This window comes from Scaptodrosophila lebanonensis, unplaced genomic scaffold, assembly GCF_003285725.1.
Source record: "Scaptodrosophila lebanonensis strain 11010-0011.00,11010-0021.00 unplaced genomic scaffold, SlebRS2 tig00000061-arrow-pilon, whole genome shotgun sequence".
Classification (NCBI taxonomy): Eukaryota; Metazoa; Arthropoda; class Insecta; order Diptera; family Drosophilidae; genus Scaptodrosophila; species Scaptodrosophila lebanonensis.
This window is the reverse complement of record NW_022060554.1, coordinates 5,693,205-5,718,253: the sequence shown is the minus strand read 5'-3', so window position 1 is coordinate 5,718,253 and position 25,049 is coordinate 5,693,205. Positions and strand designations below refer to the sequence as shown.

General features: G+C 39.3%; 1 protein-coding gene across 1 annotated transcript in view; it reads left to right on the top strand.

The window, feature by feature from the left end:
- Positions 1-465: 465 nt before the first annotated feature.
- The window catches only part of LOC115624874 (ecdysone receptor), a 58,791-nt gene continuing 34,207 nt past the window's right edge, over positions 466-25,049 (top strand). Inside the window, exons 1-2 of the mRNA XM_030519719.1 lie at positions 466-1,633; positions 14,289-15,341. Of these exons, the coding sequence (XP_030375579.1) occupies positions 14,651-15,341 (691 nt within the window). The 5' untranslated portion in view covers positions 466-1,633; positions 14,289-14,650. The remainder of the gene's footprint in view (positions 1,634-14,288; positions 15,342-25,049) is intronic.

Below are 25,049 nucleotides of genomic sequence, written 5' to 3'. Positions count from 1 at the left end.
TGGTGAGTTCGTGTTTGTCTGACGTCGACAGCACGACGCTGCCGCCGCCAGGCCAGTTGGCGTTTTTCATTGATTTAGTATTTGTTTGGACTTGGTCGTTGACGGTTCGTGTGCTGTTTATTTGCGGTTGCTTTCAACCTTCAACGGTTTTCATTAGCTTGAACAGAAAGCTTACCAAGAAATTTTCATTTTGCAAAAGAAACGCGCGCATTGTCATTAAAACAAATAACAACAAATATATGTCTATGTATATCTCTACACAAATATAAAATACACAATACAAATTTGTTATGCATCTACAATAAAACAAAGAGCAACAACAAGTGCAATTTTAAAAATTCAAAAGTTATAAAAAAGAAGTATATAAATTTATACATGTATGTACAACCAATAACCAAACAACAACAATAACAAAGTGCAAATGCTTAGTAGCTGATTTTTGGGAAAAAGTAAAGTAAAATATAAAAAAAAAAATAATTACATATATCTCCAAATATATATATGAATAGATAATGCTGATAGGAATTTTATAGAGTGCCGGTTAGTGCAAATCCAAATCGTTAAATGCTGCATGCGGCTAGCATTCTAATTGTTACAATACCACAACACAAGAAATTGTGTAAATTAAACGCAGGCCGCTCGTAAATATAAACATTTTACTGTGAAAGAAACTAAAACTACCAACTACTTGTACAACAACAGAACCACGCTCACAACACACACACACACTTGCAACTACAAATACAAACGCTGCCAGAACTATCATCATCAACGCAGTATTATTATCAACGGCTAGCTACAGCTACGTAATCAACGACGACGACGTCGTTGTTAGCAGCAGCAGCAGCAGCACCAGCAGCAGCAGCAGAAGCAGAAGAGAGAGCAGAACACAAAAATGTCTTCATAGACGAACGATATGCATGCATGTATGTGAGTGTTGCTGTCTGTCATACCGTCTGCCAGCCAGTCTCTAAGAGAAAGAGTGTGTGTGTGTCTGCGCTGTGTTGTGCTGTGTTGTGTTGTGGAAAGGAAACGCACGTCCTGTCGCCGATTTCGCAAAAGACCAAGACGAGACGCTGCCCAGCCAGCCAGGCAGCAAGGCAGCAAGGCAGCCTCGCCGACTGACTGACTGACTCGCTTTCGTTTGAAGGTCTGTCGACGTCTACGTCCGTCAGGCAAATAACAAGAAAAAAAAAAAAAAAAAAAAAGCAACAACGTCGGGCAACCGTCGCTTTGTTTGCGCGAATGTGTGTGTGTGCGTGCATATGTCTGTATTTTTCTTGGCCCGCATAATAAAATAACAACAACAACAACAACAAAATAGGAATGAAAATAAGTAATTCCATGCATTTACTATATCTTTTGTGTGTCTGCATGTAAAAAGTGGCCAAGTGTTTGAGTTTAACAAATGGTGCGAATATATTGCTGCTAATTGAAGTGGTTCGGGAGCAAATGCTCCAATGAGATACCAAAAGTGAAGCTCAGAAAAAAACAAATTGTATCTAACAGTACGCATAACAATTTGTTCAATTGGATTACATATTTTGTGTCTCGTGTCCATCGAAACACGTCCGAATGGATAACAGCTTATGTGGATTAGTAGCTGAGTTGGCGCATTATATAGATACGCACGGTGAGTCACACTTACTAGCATAAACTCGTATCTACGCATACCCATTCATTAGCGAGTTTTCCACAGTAACTCAATTCGACTTCAAGCTACCACATATCATTTAAAACAAGACAAAAGAGCAATGCAAAGTTTGAAGCAAGTTGAGTTACTTGGCCCTTTTACATTTTCTGTTACGCCGAAAACATTTTGTGGTCGTTTGCTATACGTACGAGTATACGGTTGACATATACCGTTCAAGTATAAAGTCGTATTAATAATTTCCAACTACTTGCATAACAAAGAGCGTGCATAGGTCAGGCCAACCCAACAACGGGATCTTTTGGGAAGAGCACATGCAACAAGGCCTGGGCGCCCAAATCTAGGTCCTAACAGTAAACCTATTGATGAAAATTTACAGAAACTCGTTCGTTTGCTGCTTTGTAGTATCTTTTTCGAATCATCGATCACCAATTTTCTCATTACTTTGCTATACAATACGATTAGAAAATACAAACAAATCGTGCTGATCTTTACAGATCTAATTTGCAAATTACATTTCTGATTTCTGAAGCTGTCAAAACTGAAAGTGCTGTCTTGCTTGTCGCCTCTGGCCAGCCCCTATTAGTGGTATTAGTCCATCACATTTTTTGACATATTTTCTTTGGGCGAGACTCCGCGAAGACATAAAAATTAAAAAGAGTCAAAACTATATTATACAAATCGTTTCACCAGTCAATACGCAATCAGCGGCAGCCATTTCCAATGCCAAGATACGCACAGCAAGACATCATTATCATCATCATCTCAGGCCAAATCCAAATCCGACCCTGTGCGGCCAGGCGCTTACGCCCAAAATACACATGTTTATGTACATGGATTGGTAATACATTAATTATTGTCATGACAACTGACAGACGGCCAATTAAAACGCATTTGCTGAAATGTAAATTTATTTTTATGTGGCGCAGAGCAACATCAGCAGAACATTCCATAAAAATCATTCTGAAAGCAACAAAATGTGTCTATAGGTCTTCTCTTCTGCCCAAATGAGTCGTCTACAGTAACCAAGCACCAGGCACTTGACTGGGCTGTAAACAGTTTGGTAATTGGCATACAGAATATACAAATGCCATTCCAATTGACGTTCAAGTGGGCTTTGATTCAAAAGTGTCTCGTATACTATATACGTGCATATGTATGTACATACATAAGTGTGTTCGCATGTGTACATACATATACTTGTATGTATGTTTGTAGTTTTGTTAAATTAGGTGTAAACTGTATGTGCGTAAATTGCGTCTTCATTTGAATATGAATAATGTGCTGGGATATACACAAATGTACATGCATATGAAATCAGAAAATAAACAAGTAGAGTTGTGTCGGTCCAGCTTCAAGATTCGAGCTCGAATTCATTTCCAGCTTGAACTGAACTAGATCAGCTTTGGAGTTCAACTGTTTAGTTAATCCACACTTAACATATTTAGTAGTTTTTCTATTTCATTTTCTTTGTAAATTTATAAAGAATTTTTAAAAGCTTCCCTTCGGATCAATTGAAATTTCTATTTACATGGATGGCTGGAAAGATTAGTTAAGACAACTAAAAAACTTATACTTTTGATTTTACAAATGACGGATTTTAAGCATATAAGTTATATAAGTCAGATTCTTTAAGATAATCTCGAACGTTTGACGACACTGTTAATTCTCAACTTTGGATATTTACTTGCGATTCAAGCATAGACTAATTCCGGAACTATTTTACAAACTGTTAAATTTCGTACCATAGTCCTTAAAATATATGCAACCAACATTTTTAATTTTGCGGTTTCTTGTTGAGGTGCTGCTCGTTATCCTTTTTTATCCCTCACCTGTGTAAGTAAAAACCCGTGCCCTTTAATCCGCCTAGTCACACACAATAGATTTGATTAAACACAATGCGTCTCGGTGAGTAATTCGAGTCTGCTTTTTGGTCAGGCACATCAAACAGCTAGGACGTTGTCTAGACAGGCGCAAACGCAAACGAAAACGCGAAACTGACAGCCAAGCCCACAACACATCGGCCACACACAAGCCGCCACACCACCCCACAACACCCACCCACCCATAATTCATCTAGGACAACAACAATGACGACTTTCTTTCTCTGCTCCCTGTTGTTCTTGTGGCGTTGGCGCTGTGTCCACAAAAACAACGCGTGTCAATTTTCCGCTCTTTTCTTTTGATTGTTGTTGTTTTTTTAGTTGCTGCTCCCTCGTTTATTTTAGTATATTTCGCGCTGCCATTGTTGTCAGTTTGTGCGGCGTAATTAAAATTAGTATGACGCCAGAGCGTACGCAGATCCTTTTTTCCATATACATATACATGTACAGTCATAGGTCAGGGCATAGCGTGGTGTCGTGTGAGTGTCCTGGAAAAGTTTGGGTGCCCGCCCACCTCTAATGAGGCCTTGGCTTTGCTTAATCCAAGCGACTACAATTAATTTTCCAAGCCAGAAGCTGTCACGGAGGACATCAGCCTCGGTAGCCCATACGCCTCATTTAGGCCTGAGTCCAGCTTTTCCTCCATAAACAACTTGACAGTTCCTGGTTGGTTTGTAGCTTGGCTTTCCTATTTTTTTAAACTTACTTTTTTAATAGCCTTCCAGAAATGCGTTTACAGATCTGACACGATAACAATGTTTAATCAGGTAACAGAAGCCGTTCGAGTCAAGTCTTTTAAATAATATTGTTCAGTTCGTGTCGGGTTCTCAGGGTATGTGGTCTTCGCAATGTCTAGTAATTTTTTTTGTTTTTCTCGTTCTCTACAGTTTCTCTTCACTGAAAAAAAAAAAAAACAATACTCATTTTCCATTTTGTCGGCGTTGGCGTCGGCGTCGTCATCGTTGTTGCTGTTTATTTTATGGTACATTAAAGTTGGAAAAATGGCAAATTTTAATGCGATTTTATGCAAATAAATACATACTATACACGTACATACGTGCCGGCATTATTAACACATTACGATTACTAGCGAGTTGGCTGATTTTCGCTGCATTGGCTGGCGTATGGTTTTATAGAGCCCCATAGTTTCGTTCGATAGATAGACATGGTAGTTCTGTGTGTGTGGAATATGCGGGCTCGTCCAGAAACGGGCCTGATCGTCGTTTATGCATAATATGACTTGCTTTATATTTATAGTAAGCTTTTAGGCAAATGACTCATGTATCGATATTAACTTTCTTATAGTTTATGGTGCTCGCTAGAGGTGTGTACAAGTACACCTAATTATGTTTTTTCACGGTGGATTGGTTCCAGAAACAACCGTGTAAAAAAATACATCGATCATATGCAAAAATAGGTTATTGGTTCCTTATCTCTAAAGCAATATATATGCAATTTTTAATTTTCAAACCGTTTTGTATCAAAATTGTGTAAAAAAAGAAAAAGTCATTGATCACATGTTATTGTGAATCGTTCTAAATGGAATTAAGGCGTGCCACCATTTTCAAACCGTGTAAAAAAGACCGAGTAAAAACAGAATTAGGTGCACACCTACACGGCTTTTTTGCACGACTTTTTCTGGAACCGATCTAACGTGTAAAAACAGAATTAGATGCATTTAAACCCATCATAGCAGTTGGTCAATACAATTTATAGCAACTTTAAATAACCGAATGGAAACTGTAATAGTTTTCACATTTATGTAGGAGATGGACACTAAATTGAAGTTCCTAGATGAAACTACATCAATAGAGTAACACCTGCTCTTGAATATAACTGCGACTTATACGCCCGATATGTTAGCCATTCAGTCAGCCAGCCAGTCAGTCAGTCAGTCAGTCAATCGATCTTCTTATTTACAGCATCTCCTTCTGACTGGGTCATGAGTCACACAAACATGGAGGCACACACACACACGCACGCACACACATACAACCCTGCACAGGTTCAACCACGTCGGCAGCAAACCCGAAGCCACCCCTAAGAATCAGAACAATTGTTGCTCGCACTCGCACTCCGCGTTCCCCGTAAATGCAAACAGGTTCCATTTTCATGTCCACGTCCAAGTCTCATCGCAGAGCATTATAGCGGCGTTATCTTGTCAGTAGTATGTGCGTTTGTCTGCGGAGTTCCTGTAACGTTGTCTGCAAAATTTCTACCTGGGCGCACTGTTTGCTCAGCCTCTGTCAGTCAACGTCGAGGCGGAGGCGGAGGCAGAGGCGAACCACCAAGTACACCCATAGCTCTGGTTGGGAAACTGAGACTGCGTGTGTGTGTGTGCAGCCGTGTGCGGCTACTTTTTGTACGTACTATAGCATGTACATTTATGCATTAATTAGCAATTGCTCGCCATATCCATACTGCAGCCCACTCGAAGAAACAAGTTTACAGTAATAGTGGCAGTAGCAGTGGCAGTGGCTGCATATTTTTCGCTTTCACATGCCACGAAGACTGCCGATCTTCAACTTCAACTTAACCCACCAGGCTGGTGATGTGAGCGATGTGAGCGATGCGACTGCATTTTGCTGTCAACACTTTCGCAGACAATTGCCAGATAGAGTTTTCATGTATGGCTTTCCACAGTTTTCTTGCTACAATTTTTCCTAGTTGTGCCGAGCAATGTGAAAGATACGAGTAATTGTCTTTGCTTTTACTTTATGACAGACAACCCCATCGTATTTATTATAATCGCCAGCACCAGCGCCACATGCTAATGAACTCAGACGACGGCAAAAGCCATTTGACTGGCCGTCTTAGTATTAAAGCTTAAATTTATGACTAATGCCAAAAAATGTCAGCGATGCCTGCTGCCTTTTTTTGAATCTTTTTTCTGTTTTTCGCCAAATTAATTGACTTTTTTCGTTGTTGACGGGCAAATGCATTTCGTATTGTTGTATTTTGAACGTCTTAACATTTATATACTCGCACATACATATTACTTGTATGCCAAAATTTCATACAAATCAAGGTCGGTCAGTGTTATACTTTGTCACATACATGTACAAGTATACAGTCGTACGGGCGAGAAATAAAGGGGTACACGCGCTAATAAAAATGCAAATAAATAAAGTAAATAAGGTGAACAGAACTGAAGTCAGCAGCAGTCGCTTCAATTCAGCTTCATATTTAAGAACACAAATGCAAAGATTGTATTATTCAAAAATGTATATAGACAAGATTTAACGCTTATAGCAAGTTATAGCGGTTTCGATCTCTGTCTTTATTAATTTTGTCGGAATTTACGCTTTTAATAATATTGAGTGGAACAATTATAGCAGGTTAGCGAGAAGGTATGTGGATCTTTTACTGTTGGTTGCTGCAGTCCATTCCAGAATACCTTTAATTCCATTTATCTACATTTGCTGAACCTATCCGCTTTGACAAGCGAAGCTACTAAAATATTGCCTGGAGCTATTTCATTTCATATCAGCCAAAAAGTTACCTCAGTTTTCACTGCGTTTTACAACTATATCATTTAATCTTTTCAGAATATCATATCTTATATGGGGGAAGCCTCTTTTTTAAAAGTAACCATTCCTGACCCACGTCCGGTGCACAAACATTAGATATGCTACAACATTCAATACATCGCGATTTGGTTGATAAATCTTTAGAAAGCAACGAGTTTGTGACGCAACCATTTTTGATTCATATCGATTCTATGACGGCTTTATATATCTGTCATAGTCGGTCTTGACATACTAACTGTGGCCGAAAAAAAAAGCTTCGATGTTTCATCACGATAGCTCTAGAGTCTATACCTCCGAGGATAGCAGTGATAGATAGATAGGCAGAAAGACGGAGAACATTCGTCGGTTGCAGGCCTTGAAGTTCTGCAGAAGTTCTGCCGTTCTTAAAAAGCTGCGATTGGCATGTATGTTTTCAAATACCAAATGGCTTTAAACATAACTCACTTCTTGAAACGTGTTCAAACAAGAATGAAATTAAGTTAATCAAACTTTAAAACATTCAGTAAACATCTTAGACCAACAGCATCAGCTTTGCCCAAGTACTTTAATTTCCAAAGTCCGACCCGTTGCATCAAATAATATACATCAAGCATATTATAAAGCATAAAGGTCTTATGTATTTCTTATGTTCCATGTGTATAAAATTGCTTCAAAATACTTTGCCAAATGCCAAAAATCTGCATCTAATTTCATGCAAATCATACATCATCCAAAAGGTATCAGATAGTAATAATGAATGCAAAAATTAAAATAAAGCCCATTACAAATGCAAATCAACATCAAAATCGTAGTAAAAAAAATTGAAATGAGCATAAAAGAAACGCCGCAACCGGAAAAGGAAATGATTCGCAAACGCAGGTTATGTTTTGATGCTCTACGGCTCTTCGACTCTTTGCTTTTGCACCCAAAAATATAAATTTATATACAAACATAATACCATTTATTGATGACACTTCTTTTCTGGCCGTTTCTTAGCGCCAAGGTTCCCTACAATAGCTTCTGTCTATCTATTAGACGCTACATCGATACATATTTCTATTAAGACTGTTGGAAAGACAGAGAAAGAAAGAGAAAAGCTGGCCCGACACTCATTCAATTTTCTTGCCCTTTCAAATTTGTTTTTTATTCTTATTATTAATTCGTTGGCCATTAATCCAAAAGCGTGCCTTGTAACAAATTTTTGCAATTAAGTGCTTTTTCATTTGCTTATTGAAAAGCCGAAAATTGCGCAAAGAAAAGCCATAAATCTATTTTGATTCGGGCCACGCCCAACACATTAGTTGACCATTAAACAAAAAATTGCCATACTTGTATCTCTATTGTGGATTGGATGTGGATGTGGTGCGAGATTTTTAATTAAAGCCAGCTGCTGCGTACATGTAAATCGCTTTACAGCTTTCTAATTTGCCTGAGAATAGGCAGTTGGCATTTAAAATAGTAGACCTTGTGATGGATAAAGATAAAGTAACTGTAGCTTCGTATCTTGTAACTTGGCTTTCACATTAGTCGAACTTATGATTAAGACTCCATTTATAATTTGTAATTTTGAGTCTATTCGTAACTATTTATCAAGTAGGGGTGAAGAACCATTTTCTGGTTATTAATACATACTGTCCAGTCTGCACTCAAATAGAACTCCAAGTATTTAGTTTTGTGCACTTTAGTTGCCAATTGGTGTTTTTCAAATACATTTAGGCAGAATAAGGGATTTCCTGAACTTGCTTTAAATGCTATTCTTAACGATCGTTCAGTGAAAGGCACAAACAAATGTTGAAGCAGCATTACATCGCTTCAGAAGTAAATCGCCAATATGTGGGGCTTCCATTCCCTCCACTTGTTCACCCGCAAACCCGTCTTCTCCGTTGCATGGCACCATTTTTCGTTTTTTTGTTTAAGCAAATCAGCAAACTCGAAGAAAGAAATGAATAAAACGAGACAAATGATTCGCGGAAATATGAGCGACAAACAGTTGGTTAATTTTTATGCTTTTATAACGCACCAAAACCAACTGCCAGAAACTCACACATAAAAATAACCGTTAAACTGTCCGATCGTCTATCTGTCTGTCTGTCTGTTCGTATTGGCCGCGTGCAAACGAATGCCAATATATGTATGCATATATATGTATATGTATTTGAACAATATGTGTTGGCCGCTCTTTTATTTTTGGGCACTTTTGCCATTTCTGTGGCTGCTCGCACGTGTGTTTGCACAGACGTCAAGAGAAGCTGAAATGAATAATAATATAAATAAATAAAATGGAAAATAAAGTGCAAACAAAAACAAAAGTCCAAAACGAGGTCAACTCAACTCGACTGTTGCTTTTGGTTTTGAGTGGCTTTCCGAAGAACTTTCTGCGCAACCGAGATTGCTTTTTTCCACGCTGCCTCGTTTGGCGTCAACTTATTTTCTTGTTATTGGCCAACGTTGCAATCAAGGCATTTAGAACTGAGAGACGCAGACTCATCAACATATTGGTAGCAGGAAGTTGAGCTCAATGATAGTCATTAGAAGCAAAAGGCCTCTTCCACGTCAGAGCTCCTCGATACACTGCAGTAAATGCCTTTAAAATTCACCATTCCAACTGATTTTGGACTGGAGCTCTGAAAATCTGTTAAAATTAATCCTCAAACCTAACTTAATTTTATGGTTACAATTACAGAAAACATTTTAAAAAAGTTTTAAGATGCTTTTCATTGAATTTAGGTGGAATTTCAATCTGTTATTATTATGGAAATATTAACTCTTTACGGCTCTGATCAAAATACATATAATGAGAATTTTAAAGATCGCTTCGAATCTGGATTCGAGACGCAGCTACGCACTTTCGGCCTAAATTTCAGACCGGCATTTTTCTATCAGTGTAAATATATACACATATCTATGTATGCATGTTATCGAGTAGGACCTAACATAAGTTAACATGTGAGTTTCTGCTGTCCTGCAATGGGCATGGGTGGGCCAACTTCATTATTATTAGATTACTTTAGTCGAAGGCATTTGTAGGCAAGGGAAGTGCTGAGAGAGAGAGAGAGAGTACTGTCCATGTGTCACATGCCGCACTTTATGGGAATATGGCACATATGTTGGACAGACACACGCACACATACACATACACATACACAGACACAGGCAGAAATACAAACACACACACATGACTACGACTGTTGTTGTTTCTCCTAGCAAATGGAAATCACGCGGCGTTCGCGCTACGTGCATGAAAATAACAGCAGGAAATTAAAAGGATCCATGTGCCATGTACTACAACATTCTACATACGAACATACATACTATACAACCAGGCACCCAGAGTACACACATACACTTGATTGTGTGTGTGAATATTGCCAGCCTATTATGAAACTGGCCGGACAGGCCACCGGATATTTAATTGTTTTCCCGAAGCTTTTTAGCTGTACGGTTAAAATGAGGCACCAACCCACCGGCCGGCCCATCAACCCTCGAGATATGTGCCCGGCCATATAGCATTAGTTGTTGTTGTTGTTGCTTAAATTGTCGTACAGTTAATAAAGTTTACTACATTTGAATGTTGTGCTTTACTTAGCTATTGAAACGAACAACAGAGCTTGGAAATAGATACACTTGTATACGTCATTGAGAAGTCATTGACTTGTCTCGTACAGCTCTGTCGGCTTAGCCAAAGGTTGCACAGTCTTACTCCCCTCATGTTGCTCATTATAAAAGCTAAATGTTCTCATTTCCATAAGTGCTTAGAACAATAGTTAAGTGATGCTCCCTTTTGCAGCACGCTGCCTTCTGAATCTCTAGCGAATCTCGTTAAGTTTACTTGCGTGCGTCCCGGGAAATGCAAGAAGTACAACTTCTTTATGAGTCGCGAGGTTTAAATATGGACTGCAAGAATATCGATATATGTAGCTCTCTCTGGGTTTCCCTGTGACTATAAGACCGCGTAGTTCGTTCCCTTCTTGAAGTTTTCATATCTCTCTGGTCGATTCTCATATCTGCTGCTTGAAGACCGGACTTATTAAATCGATAAAGTGTATTTTCTAAAAATAAATGGATTGCTAGCCACCCACGAGTGATGAATCGTCTTACATGTGTCTCTTATTTGACTTGAAATTTCACAACGCTGACAAATTACAAAGAACTTTTGTTGTACTGCTGTTTTCCCTGCCATTAAAAAAACAACAATTTACCTGAGCTATGTGTGTGTGTGTGGCAGAGCAAGTATGAAAGGGAAACAGAGAGCGAGCGCGAGAGCGGGAGAGAGAGAGAGAGAGAGATATATAAGCAGTCTGCGGCTGCGTAAATTGTTGGCAGCACGGTGTGTCTGCTTCTTGCCTTTTTACACTTGCTTTTATGGCTTTTGCCTTTTGTACTTCAACTTGATTTGAACCGAGCAACAAGCTGGAAAAAAGTAAAAAGTAAAAATGAGCAAAAAGCACAAGCGACAGCAAGAAAAACAAAACAAGACACGCAAAGCTATAAAAATGCCTTAAATGTCGTTTATATGTGTATACATATATATGTCCGATCTGTAGTATGTATATATGTATGCATGCATGTATGTATGTATGTATATGTATGTGTATGCGCGTCTTCTGCTGCTTTGAACAGAAATATTTTTGTAGACAACGAAAAGACAACAAAGCGAAGAACAACCTGTTTTTTGTTGAACGAATTCAGTCGAGAAATCCACCGACTTCAGCGATGACGCTCGCAGAGGCAGAGGCAGCGACTGCGACTGCGGCTGCGTCAGCCACAGCGACAGCCGTAGTGACAGTGACAGCGACAGGTTTTTCTTAATGCGGGCCAAAATCTCAGCAATGTGCCAGAGCAGCCCTAACCGAACCCCTCGCATCCCATCCTATCCCTGCTCCACTCTCCGACCAGCTCCATCAAGTCAGCCAGCGTCCAGCAACATATATAATTTGAAAGCTTAGGCTAGTTAGTCGCTGTTGTTGTTGTTGTTGCTGCCGCTCGTGACTTTTTCAATTTTGTTCTAAGCCGTGTCGGAGCGAGACGGCAATAGCAGCGCGAAGGCTTTTGCGTCTGCGCATTGAAACCAGTTTGACGCTTTACGAGTCACAATACACGAGTATTAATATATGTAGATTTGTTGCTGTTACTCTTTTGAAAAAGATAAAACTTTTGCTTATTATCTTTTGTTGTTTTGTTTTATTTTTACTGTCGCCGGTTTTCCCATTTTTTATTTTTATACAAGTATGCGACTTTGTGTAGCGTCTTGAACCGTGCAAATGCCTCAACTTGCCAGCAAGTTCAACTGTCAAATGGCTCAGATGAATCACCTGTAGGGGCTCTCGAAGAAGCAGCTAAATGCCTCTAAATGAGTCAGTTTCAGATCGAATGCATCTCAATGCAAAAGTCGCGACTGCAGCATCAACAATCCCTACTTGTTGCATTTATTTAATCGCACTTCCAGTGCGACGCACTAGACCATGACTAACTCACAATACTGAAGGCTACACACATACTATACAGGTACATATTGGTGTCTATCTACTATATATTAATGCCAACTATCAATTATAGAGTGACTTTCACTAATTAAAGCCTCCTAATTAGCTGCATTTCAAACGGCTGTAATTAAGATTGTAGTTATGCGTGATTATGATCGCACATTACTAGAAATTATGTTAATATTTATGAGGCTGATTGGCGCTGGTGAGAGCCGGAATGTGGGTTAGCTAATGTACTATAGGACCATTATTCTGAACAGTTGTGGGGAGGCATAGTTCTGGTAAACAGCAAAAGAATTGTCAGTTTAAATAGTGCCTGTGAAATATCACAATAAAAAGATATTGATTTCTCCAAGCCCGACAATTAGTGTCGCATAAAGGCCTTTCCTTAATTGATATAATAATTGAAGCCAGCTTCCTCTGGGTCAGGCTAGAACCTTCTCCAGAAGCACTTGTAATGCCAACTTGACTCCGGCCTGCCTATAATCTTATTGAGAGTTGCCATAGTCGCTAGGGGTTCTCTTTGCTAATGCTATCAATTATTTTCGATGCCTTCAAGCAAATGCCTCGTACACATCGTACACAGGCATAGTTTTGTGTATACTTTGTTGTTTATGTTTCCCCGTTGCCGTTGTGTTTGTTTGGTTTATGAACATGAATAGACGTATAGGTAAACAAATGGTCATAAAAATATTTAGATAAGTGTGACAAGTGTACAAATAGTTGAGGGACAACCCACAGTCGCACATTTGTGGAGGAGAATCTTGTGTTTGGTTTGTAGTTTATTGTAAATGAGGAAATAAAATTGATTAGATGGGCCTAGAACATGTAGAGGAAATAGCTTGGTACTCGTATGTATATTTAGGTGGGGTCTTCTATCAATCAATCAAAAGCAAAGTTGGCGTACAACCTTATTTGACAAGGGCATTATCAAGAACTGAGTATTCCGCTTAATTTCGTCGCCAAGTTAACAGAATCATTTGATACTAAATCTGATTAATTTAAATAGAAATGGGATTTCGTTCTGTTCACAATTTTTTATTTTTATAAATGGCTTCTTTTAGTGCGAATCTTTCAAATGGCCTACTCTATTCTTTAAAATATGTTGCGGTCCATGGATTGCGACAAAACATATTAATAACTAAGCTCAACTTTGGCAATTTCATGGCTTGATTAATGGGAATTGTGAAAGAAATCGGATCTTCTTACCGGTTCATAAGCTTTTGCATATAAATTTGCGCTCACCTATCAAAAATTTGCAATCTTTGCTAAAAGCACAAATCGTCGCTCATTAGAGCGCCGCAGTTGAATTATTAGAGATGTTTCATGGCCCCTACAAACTAGTCTAGTTCCTAGAATGACGTTGTAGAGGAGTCGCGCGCGGCTTAGACGCGTTTTAGTCGCGTTTTCTGCCCGTATTGTGAGCTCTTGCGCAATCTAGCAAAAGTAAACTGAAATCATTCAAACATGTACTTTAGCCCTTTCTTTTATTTAATATATACATACATACACGTACATAAATACATATGTGTATGTATGTACATAAAACAGCGTTCAAGGTAAAGAGCGAATTTGCAATTAACGCGAGTTGCAAAATGAAATGAAAATTTCATGAGCTATCGAGGCATTGAACTTTTTAGCATGTGAGGCACGCAAAATAACCACAAAATGTTTTAGCGAAACACAAAACGGGCTGCCATAAAATCTAAAACCACACCACATGCCTACTCATTGGGATATATTTCTAAATTCTTCATTACAGCTTTTAATTGTTAGGAAAGAAACGAAACTTACTTGTACGTAACAAAACAAAAAAAGACGAGAAATATAATACGAGCGCTTTACAAAAACGCTTTAAAAATGTATTTTGAACGCAAGCAAGTGCGTAAAAAATACTAGAAAAATACCAGCCCAGCAAAAAACCAACTTCAATTCCAATTCCGGAAAGGGGACATCAAGTGGACCAACACCAATTTGGTTTTGGCCACAACGCACAACAACATCAACACCAGAAGGGAGCGACAACCTCAAACTGCCAAGGACCGAAGGTCCTAGCTGAAACAAAAGTAATTAATAACCGGAGTTTAACAAAAAGACACCACAACGGCGACCATCGGCTACCAAATGATGAAACGACGCTGGTCGAACAATGGGGGATTCTTGCGCTTACACGAAGAATCCTCCTCAGAGGTCACCTCCTCCTCAAATGGGCTGGTCCTGCCCTCGGGCGCCAACATGTCACCCTCGTCCCTAGACTCTCACGAGTATGGCGACCAGGACGGCTGGATGTCCTGCAACGATGCCGGCGGCTACGGCAGCAGCAACGGCACTGCCAGCAACGCTGGAGTCCAACAGCAGAGTGTCATCACACTGGCGATGCACGGCTGCTCCAGCACTCTACCGGCACAGACCACCATCATACCCATTAACAATGGGAACAGCAACGGCCTTTCGGGCCTCATTGGTAATGCTGGACACTATGTGCCTGGTGCCACAAATCTGGGTGCACTGACAAACGGTCACATGAGTGGCATAGTCAATGGTGGCAACATGGGAGGAGCGAGTGGCCAGAACGGTGGGGGCAACATGCATCAGACACATTTACAAAATGGACACAGTCTGATCAACTCCACTACGCCGACGCCCACAACGCAACTCCAGATGCAACAGAACGGATTGGGTGGAGGGGGTGGCGGCGGAGGCGTGGGCATGGTCCTGCCCGGACACCTTCACACAAATGGCTCGTCGAATGGCATTGGCGGCATGGGTATGCAGCATACACCACGCAGTGATTCAGCAAATTCCATTTCATCAGGTTAGTGGGTCACAACAACTCTTCTATCTATTCTTAGTTAAACGCTCGGTTAAGAATGTGTATAGAGGGGAACTCCTTCACACACACACACCCAATTGCAATTATTGTTAGTTGTTTAATTAACATTCACAATAAAATTTATAAAAACACTAAATCAACTCAGAATGAATGAAAACTATTCATCATTAAAACCATTTCTTGAATTAAATGAAAAGTATTTATTGAAAAATGGCGCTTAAGTAGTTAAGCCAGCAGAGCGGGGCAAGTCGGCTATTTCTCCGTCTGAGTGCAAGGATTTTGAAAATACGGAAAGCATTCGATTGCAGAACATTTTCGATTCCTTATATCTGAATCGATGTATTTTTCTATTGTAAATCTGATTAATATTTACAATAGAAGAGACAAATTATAAATTACTCATCAAGAGCTCGAGCCATATACTTATTTATAAAAAAGTAAACTTCCCTCCCTGATTTATTTTGATAATGGAAAAGTGACGATAGCAAGCAACGTTCGTTTGCAACGCAAAAATTGCACATTCTTCAAAACCTTTTAGGTCGCCTTTTTATTCCAGTGGCAAAAAAAACAGTTATTTCTTATATATTATGTTTGTATCATAATAATTATTCATTGTTTGCATTCTTTGAATTCAGCAAAGAAAATTACTTCCCGAATTCTCTCTAAACCCCCGATGAAACCCATCAGATACTTACTCATCGTTGGGCCCACGCCCACTGCCGCGTTGCACTAATTATTTTTTATCACTCAAAGCTTTATGAGCGGTTTTTATGGATTTCTTGTTACGTGTATAAGTCTTTTTCCTACTGCTCGCACATTAACGAGCCCACGACGATGCCCGGCCAACTTGTCGGAGCGCTTAAGTGGCTCGGCTCGTAAAATGCAGTTACAGGCAGCACACTGATGGATGCATTTGTGTGCGTCTCTGCTTTTATCAGCAGCCGTCATGGAACACTGCATTGGACAAACAAACTCACACACACATAGATACTTATATGCACATACTTGTATACATTTGTATATGTATGGATGTGTGTATATACACGAATAAATGCATGCAGGCAGTGTGCAGTCGGGCAATAAGGGCGGCTCTGCGACTGCGACTGCGACTGCGCCTGTAACTTGAACCTACCTCAAGCTGTTCTATATTTAGAGCCTGCCCGGCTGCCTGGCTGCCTGGCTCGCTGCACATGTGCCTTAAATGCTTACACAAACACACACAGGCACAAACTCACAAAGGGAGACATTTTTGGGACATGAGACGGCAAGCACTTAAATTTAATTTGATTGCACTTTTTGCACTGACGTCACATGCAGCTTGTTGCTGTTGTTGTTGTTGTTATTATTATTATTATTGTGGCCTTCGGCAGAGCGCGCGACCCCACGACCTCGCCCTTAATACACACAGGCTGGCCGCAGCCTGCGGAAAAGTGTGTCAGGCCATGTCCCATTGGCCGATTTGCATGCACACGTATAGTACGTACATATAGTACATACCTATGACCTAAATTGGTGCCTTAGGTCAGGGACACAAGGGCGGGCGCCCCGAAATCAATGTGTCCTCTCACCTCATAGATATGACACGGTTTCAGACCGGGTCAGCAGTCAGACTGTAAAAAGTGTTCTGGTCCAAGGCAATGACAATGTCGATAGTCACCTCAAGCTTAGGCGCGCTCTGCTGGAAACGGGAAAATAATCACAGCGACTCACCCGAAAAAAATAATAGGTGATACAGGAACGTTGAAAAAAGACAATCATTAAGGCTCCTTTTATATATACATATGTATGTATATATATTTTAAAATAATAAAATTGTTTAGACGAGCATTGTAAGTGCAAATGTATTTGTATACATACGTATTTGTGAAAGGGGTTCGGTATTTCCAATGAATACCTACGACATACAGGAGTCAAAAAAAGTTTATTTTAAAAGTTTAATTTTTAACGAAAATTCGATCAAATTAGTTGTTTTTCGAACAAAAATAATTCCAAAATGTTCAGAATATGATTGGATCTATATTAATGAATACAGAAGCCCTTTTGCGTTTACATATCGTATTGAAACTAAGAACTGTGATTTAAAAAACAAAAAAACGCGAAATTCATGCCAAAAAGTTTTCGTACAGTCATCAAGTCTTAGCTAAATTGTTCAATTTTAGCTACATTAGTAATCAGTTAAACGTTTTTTCGCAGCAATTACTTTTGGAAGCGTATAAATGCAAATAATTTTCTACGATTTTAGACGTCTTTTAGCTAATTGCATAAATTCTATCAATTTACTACCTGTCACTAAAATGTATAACTTTTCCAATTCTTTAAAGAAATTGTAACCGATTTGCATATTGCAATATGTATGCAAATCAGATTGTGTTGTTGGTCCATGGCTTTGAGATCAAATCAAACGGTCCAGGAATACATTTTATGAAGTGTGGGTAACGTTTTCAATCGAATTAGACCAAAAAGATTTAGAATTTTTAGTTTTTTATTGAAAACTATTTATAATTTAGACTAATATTTAATAACTATTTTTCAATAATTGAAAATTATTTTGTGATTTACACTAATATTAAATAACTAAATTTCAATAAATAATTTATTTGAGGATAGCAGTCTGTTGATGAGCGAGCCTCAATGCTCTTCTTGCTGATCTAGTAAAGCTTTAAAAAATACAAGTATGCTTAACAATTTACCTCATCCTCCTTTAAAGTGCATTATTGATTTCTGCAATGATGTGATGAGTTCCTCGACACATTGAGCGCAAGACCCGACAGAGTGCAAAAATTTGGGTCACTGGTGCAAAGCCCAAAAATGCCGAAGCAGCAACTGGGCCAGAGCACAAACACCAACAAAAACAAAACCGCAAGGACAAATTGTCAATGTGCAATGTGTAGAGTGACTCTCTTTCTTTCCCTCTCTCTCCATCTCTTTTTCACACACACACACATACACACACGCACACAGTCGATGCATCTCTTTAGCTTGCTTTTACGTGTCATTGCAAGCGTTGCAAGCTCAAGTACATGACCTTACCCCTGCTACTGACTGCTGACTGCTGACTGCTGTTCGCTGCAACTGCCAGCGTCAACGTGCCTCTTGTTCTTCTTGTTGTTGTTGTTGCCAACACAACGTGTGTGCGTGCTCTTTGCACAATTGTTCTGCTCGGCTTATTTGCATTTCTTTTGTCAAATGCAAAGGGTTGGTTTCGCAGTTGCTTTTCCCATTTCTATGACATAATTTTACAACGGCCGGTCCTAAGCTCAAGGACATCTTCGGAACGTGGACAACAATACGGACAATAATACATATAGGTACACACTAATATGTACATTCATATGAACATATGCCTACATTGTATGCAATGAAAAACAGCAAACAAAAGCATACGAGTATTGAACAACAAGCCAACAAGTTATCTTCGTCCGCGCCGAAGCTGTACACTCTTCCTTGTGATTGGCAACAAGAACTTTACAAGTATTTCTCCATTGAACTGATCTTTCATTGAAGCCTACTTTGTGCTTGACAGTGTGGTTTTCAGTATTTGTATAAATAAATCAGTTCTTAATTCAAAATCCTCTTTAAATCATGTTTATAGCTATCTGATATCATGATCGTACTTGATCGGTCTAAAAATGTTCAATTTGTGTCCATAAAAACAAATACTCCTCTTTAAAACTTTGGACAAATACATGCTGCTCATATCCTATATGTACTCATAGTCTACCAGTGCATTTAAAAGCAATATACCATTTTGCTTGGGAAGTAAAGGGTATACAAATGAAACTCCGTTGTTTGTAAACGATAAACAGCAGTCCGATAACGGCCCCTGCTTTGTTGTTGTCCAATTACGAGCTTTTTTCGTTTTGACTTGCACTCGCGCACTCACAGACGCATTGAAAAGCTCAGTAATGCACATGATCGTGTGCGTGTGCGTGTGCGTGCTTCTGTGTGCGTGTGTGTGTTTATGTGTGGGTATTCGCATGACGAAAAAATTGAGGTCAATGATTTTGTGCCGCCATCGTCGCAGTGCCAGTCATTTATCGACGCGCCACGATCGAGCGAAGCGAACGAACAAGCAAGAGAACGAACGGTCATACTTCGTGCAAAAACCAGAACCCCCCCCCGACCGCAGCCCCATCACTAACCATAACAACAACAACAGCAGCCCCTACACTAATGAGCGTGAAAAACTACTGCACTCAAGTTACACCCGCCACCGTTGGAACTCTCGCGTAGCTCATTTGATTAGCAGCCATGTTTTCGTTGTTGTTTTTTGTTTTACTGCTATTGCTGCTGCCTCTGCCTCTGCATCTGCCCCTTCCTCTGCCTCTACCCCCAAACCGCATGGCATGCACTCACATTTTTAATTCATGCGACTGCGACTACATTGTAAACGAGATTTTCCTCTGTATTTGCGTCGCTGCCATCTCCTCCGTTGCCTCCTTTGTTGCTTTGACATTGATAAGCGTCGCAGTCTCAGTCGCCGTCGCTGCTGGCGTTAACGTTAGGAGACGTTAGCGCCGAGTACATGGCAACTACCTCACTTTGACTTTTTTCTGCGCGTTTCTAATTACAGCCTGTACCCAAAAGGTGAAAGGCTATACTAGTTTTGTGCGAATGTATGTAACACACAGAAGGAGGCGTGGCAGACCCCACAAAGTATATATATTCTTGATCAGGGTGACAAGCCGAGTCGATATAGCCATGTCCGTCCGTCCGTCTGTCCGTCCGTCTGTATGAGTGCAAGGATCTCAGAAGGTACAAAAGCTAGATTTACCAAACTTGCCATCCAGGTTCCCCTAAGCCCTAGGCAGGTCAAGTTTGTTTTTTTATTTTGATACACCCCCCCCCCCCCACTCCCCCGCAATTCCTGTTTTTTCTTATAGCTTCCGTACTTCTTGGAATTTTGAAATCAATTTTGGTAGTTACATCCAGTTAGTGCTTATGTGTCCGTGTGCCATTTCATCATGATCAATGGTCAATTCTGAAGAAAGTTATAGCAATAAATAAAATCGCTGCTCATGCGCTGCCTGCAGCTGTAGTTGTTGTTGTTGGACTGTAGCGTTCTCTCTTGTTTTTTTATTCTCTTACTTTTTTCAATTTCTATATTTATTCTAAGCATATGTACAGAGTATTTCAAAGTCGGGACACCCGACTTTAGCTTTTTTACTTGTTTTTAATTTGAGTTAAGTGCTGGGCGGCATATTGTAGCTGGTTTGACTGGTGCAGTGCTCAGGTGCTTGAGAGCAAAATTAGCGACACCTATGTAAATCGCTTAACGAAAAAATAAAAAAAAAGGAGACTCCCCAAAGTATATATATTCTTGATCAGTATGACAAGACGAATCGATTTGAAAATGACCGTATATCTGTCCATCTGTCTGTCTGAACGCAAGGATCTCAGAAAGTAAAAGAGCTAGAATAACAAACCTGGTTCAGATTCTTTGGCTAGTGATTATGTGTCCATATACCAATGTCTATATTTATAACAAAAGGTCGATTATGAAGAAAGTTATAGCCATACATGTAATCTTTGCACATACTCGGCCCGCAGATATCGATTCTGTACTGCACACATACACGCATATAAACACGAATTTTTAATTTATTCTATCTGTGAGACTTGGTACAGGGGATTTAAGAGTTGAGCCCGCTCCACTCTAGCATTCCTTTCTTGTTTTGGGTTAAAAGAGGCCACGTCCACGTATTTATGAATCCTAAAAAATATACAACTTTCTTTAGAATAGACAGTTTTAGATTTGAAATGCAGATAAATTATCTTACTTTGGAATCCTGAAAACCATTGACAAATCTGGGATACTTTACAGCCCTCTATTAACTGGGAACATATGATAACAGGGATGCCTAATTTTAAACGTCTATGTATTACATATTTAGGTAGAGTTTCGCCTATACTAGGGGAATGTAGATGGAGGCTCAGGGAATGGAGGCTAGTAATGTTATGTTAAAGTTCGTAGAAAAAAATGAGTAGGCAAGGTTGCAGATTTCCAAGTACTGATCAAAAATAACATAAAATAATATACTTGTTGAATTTGATTTTCGATGTTGCTCTCCGCTTGGTCGATATGGATTAAGGCATATCCGAAATAAAGGCGGACCGAAAGACGGACGGATAGACATGTCTTTGCAAAAAATATTCATATTGTTTTAATCAAAAATCACTCCGGGACTACAATTGAAATAACCGTGTACATTAATGACACATGAAATCAACATTATGGGAAGGAAAATAATAGACAATACTCACACCTACAATTGGCAAACTAATTCGCACCTTTCGGACCCATTGGCACGCACAGTTCAACTCTGAGTAGCAGTCACGGCATGCCCCTTGGGAGTTCAAGTTCGGCTACGGCTGACGCTGCGCATGCGACACGCTAGGAGTAATTAATTAAAATGCTATTTTTACACATACGTAGATACATTGGCTGCTTGACAAAAACAAGAAAAAATAATATTCGCGAAAATTTTCCTTTCTAAATTATACACGCACACCTTCTTGGCAGCAAAACGAAACGCTAAGCCGAGCATCTTGCCGTGTGCGTTAATAATTCTAATGAGCTCATCATAATATCAATAGGGTTGGACGTACAGGTGCGTTGTGGGACTTGTCTCTCCGCCACCTCGATTCAAAATTGAAAATGTAGTTATTTGTAATTACACTGGGAGCCTCAAAGGTACAAGAGTATATTAGCTTTGCGGGAGGCTAAAAATGTAACAGGCAGAAGGAAGCATGACAGACCCCACAAAGTATAAATAATCTTGATTTGCATGACAAGACAAATCGATGTAGCCCTGTCTGTCCGTTTGAACACCTACAACTCAGAACTATATATTCATTTCATTTATTCACAAAAATTGACATCATAAATTGGTGTTATCTATAATTAATTAATAATAAAGAGTACAGGTTATAAAACCTTATCAACTTAAATATGTATAAAGTGTGTTTTTACAGTTTATGAGTGAACGGACAGTTTCTAATATGTAAAAAAAATATATACAGTTTTTTACAGTTTTACAGTTTTACAGTTTTATATACAGTTTTACTCGTAATTGTGTAAATTTATCTTTTCTACTTGTTATACTCTGTACATAAAATGTACAAGAGTATACTAGGTTTGCGGGAGCTGAAAATTTAACAGGCAGAAGGAGGCGTGGCAGACCCCACAAAGTATATATATTCTTGATCAGCATGACGAGACGAGTCGATCTAGCTCTGTCTGTCTGTCAGTCTGTCCGTATGAACACCTGGATCTCAGAGGCTATAAGAGCTAGAGACACAAAATTTTGCACAAAGATGCCTTATGTGTGTACGCTGTGCAAATTTTTTTATTTTTTTTTTTATTAAAAAATAGCTTCTCTACTTGTTTTGTTAATGTTAATTAGTAATTTGGGAAAAATATTCTCACGAAGTTAACAAACTAACAATAACAAAAAAGAAGCTAAGAAGTTAATTTAACTCAAACGCAGTCAGGCATACGTTGTATTCCAACTTCATAAATATTGGTAGATGTAGGTACAAGTGGTATAAATATATAAGAGTTCATGATAACTCAACCGACTTACCACACTTTAACATACCATTATTACGTTAAGGTTATCCTACGACAAAATGTACTTGTCTTCAGCGTTATATTTCGCTCTACATCGTACATAGAGTTGCCTGCATGAGTTTCTTTTACCTCTCGGCACCTGCGAAACCGCCATTAAGTTTACAGACAGCGTTGTTAACTCAAATGCCGGCACTTGCTGGACCTATCGCTTTCGGCAATCTAACGAAGCGATCGAACTATAGTAACGATCGGTAATCATCACACAGATACACAATTCACACACACACTCACAGGTAACACATGTACAGATGTGCGCTCACTTTCCATTGTTAACTTGGCGCCTTTCGCCTAACCAATTTGCACATACCCCTGCCCCATCAGTCCGCTCACTTCGTCATCATTTGTAATTTCAAGTTCAAATTGCCAGCATGAGAAATTTATGCAAAAAATAAGACTGTCAGCAACAGCAACAACAATACAAATCAACTACTTATAATGCAGCCTCCGATCGGGGTACATACATAAATCAAAATCTGATTTATCATCGTCGTCCACCTCTCTGTCTGTTTGGCGATGTCTCTTTCAGTTGCAGTCTCGTTTTGTTTTTGCTAGCAACTTCATGAGATTTCTACTACGTTGCGCTTGAAAACAAAAGCCGCGTTGTACGCTCAAGAAAAAGTGGAAAATCACGCTTGTTGCAACAACTGCAACAACAACAACAACTTTCACCCCAGACGCGCAAACAAAGTTGTCTTTGCCTTCTTGGCCAGCAGTGGCAGTAAAATAAGCCAGCAAGCCAGAAAGCCGACTGTGGAAAGAGTCGCGCGTTTTTAGAAGCAAAGAAAGAAAGTGAGCAAGTTTATTTCTTTTATAGAAGTCAACAACGAAGAAAGTAAGAAGAAGTTGTGAATGTGTTGGTGTGCCCAAAAGCGAAACGTGTTTGGCCCAATGCATGCTATGTGCATGTGTGCATGTGTGCGGGCTATAAGTCTTGGGTAGAAAGTTGAGGCATCGAGCTGGGAGAGACACTTCAGAATCCTACACTAATTGCGTGGGAGGGAGAGAGCAACAGATCGGCTGGCCGGGGAGTTTGTTCCGTTAAAGCTGATTTTGGACATGGATTGCAGCTTTAATTGCGAATTAATGAAGCAGCTGTTCTCCCAGTTGCTTGTTGCGAAATAATAAAACATACATGTATATACTAGTAAATACTTATGTATGTACTATATGTATGTGTGTACAAATCTCATAAAATTCTTGTACTGCTATACAAGTATATTTGATATTTGCTTTTAAGTAAGTGGCGTTGCTTAAGAAATTCCTTGCCATTCTTTTCATTCGTTTATTTTTTTGGCCAATAAGAGGTATTTTCTGATTTGTCTTTCTGCTCACATGCCTAGATGTATGTATGTGTGTATACATATATGTATGTATAGCATGTATGTGCATACACACTACTGACATACTCAGCTACTTAATTTTTGCTACATTTGTGTTTAAAATATTTTTGCCTCATTTTTCATTTTTCAATTTTAATTGTTTATTTTTAGTTAAGCCGTCTGCCAGCCACTATGCTTTGCAAATATATATGTATAAGTAGTAAATACATGCATATGCATGTGAATGCTCATGTATATTTAAAATTAAGAAGCTTAAGCTTAGACAGCAGCATTATCATTATCAACGCTTTTTACACTCCCTCCATCCCCTCCACTGAAATCTGCTGCACTTTGCACTCAAGCGCCTTTTAAATTAATTTCACTTTTCTTTTCTTTTTCTTTTCTTTTTTCAACGCCAAGCACAACGCTGCCGCTACGCTTGTTGTTTTAAAATTAAATTAAAATATGTATAAAATGTTTCGAGTTGCGCGACTGAGACGTCGACTGCGATGGCGGCAGCTGCTCGGCCGGTTGTGTCATTAACCTATAAAAACGTGTTCGGAAAATGCACTCACGCACACAACCGTACATCTTTCTACATAAATATGTACATACATGTATATGCATGTGTGTGTATAGTTGGGGCTATCTATAACTAATACTTGCGCCGTCAATTAAATGCACTTGTGGCTCACCAAAAGCTCTCAGCAGAAGCGTTGACGTCGACGTCGACGATGA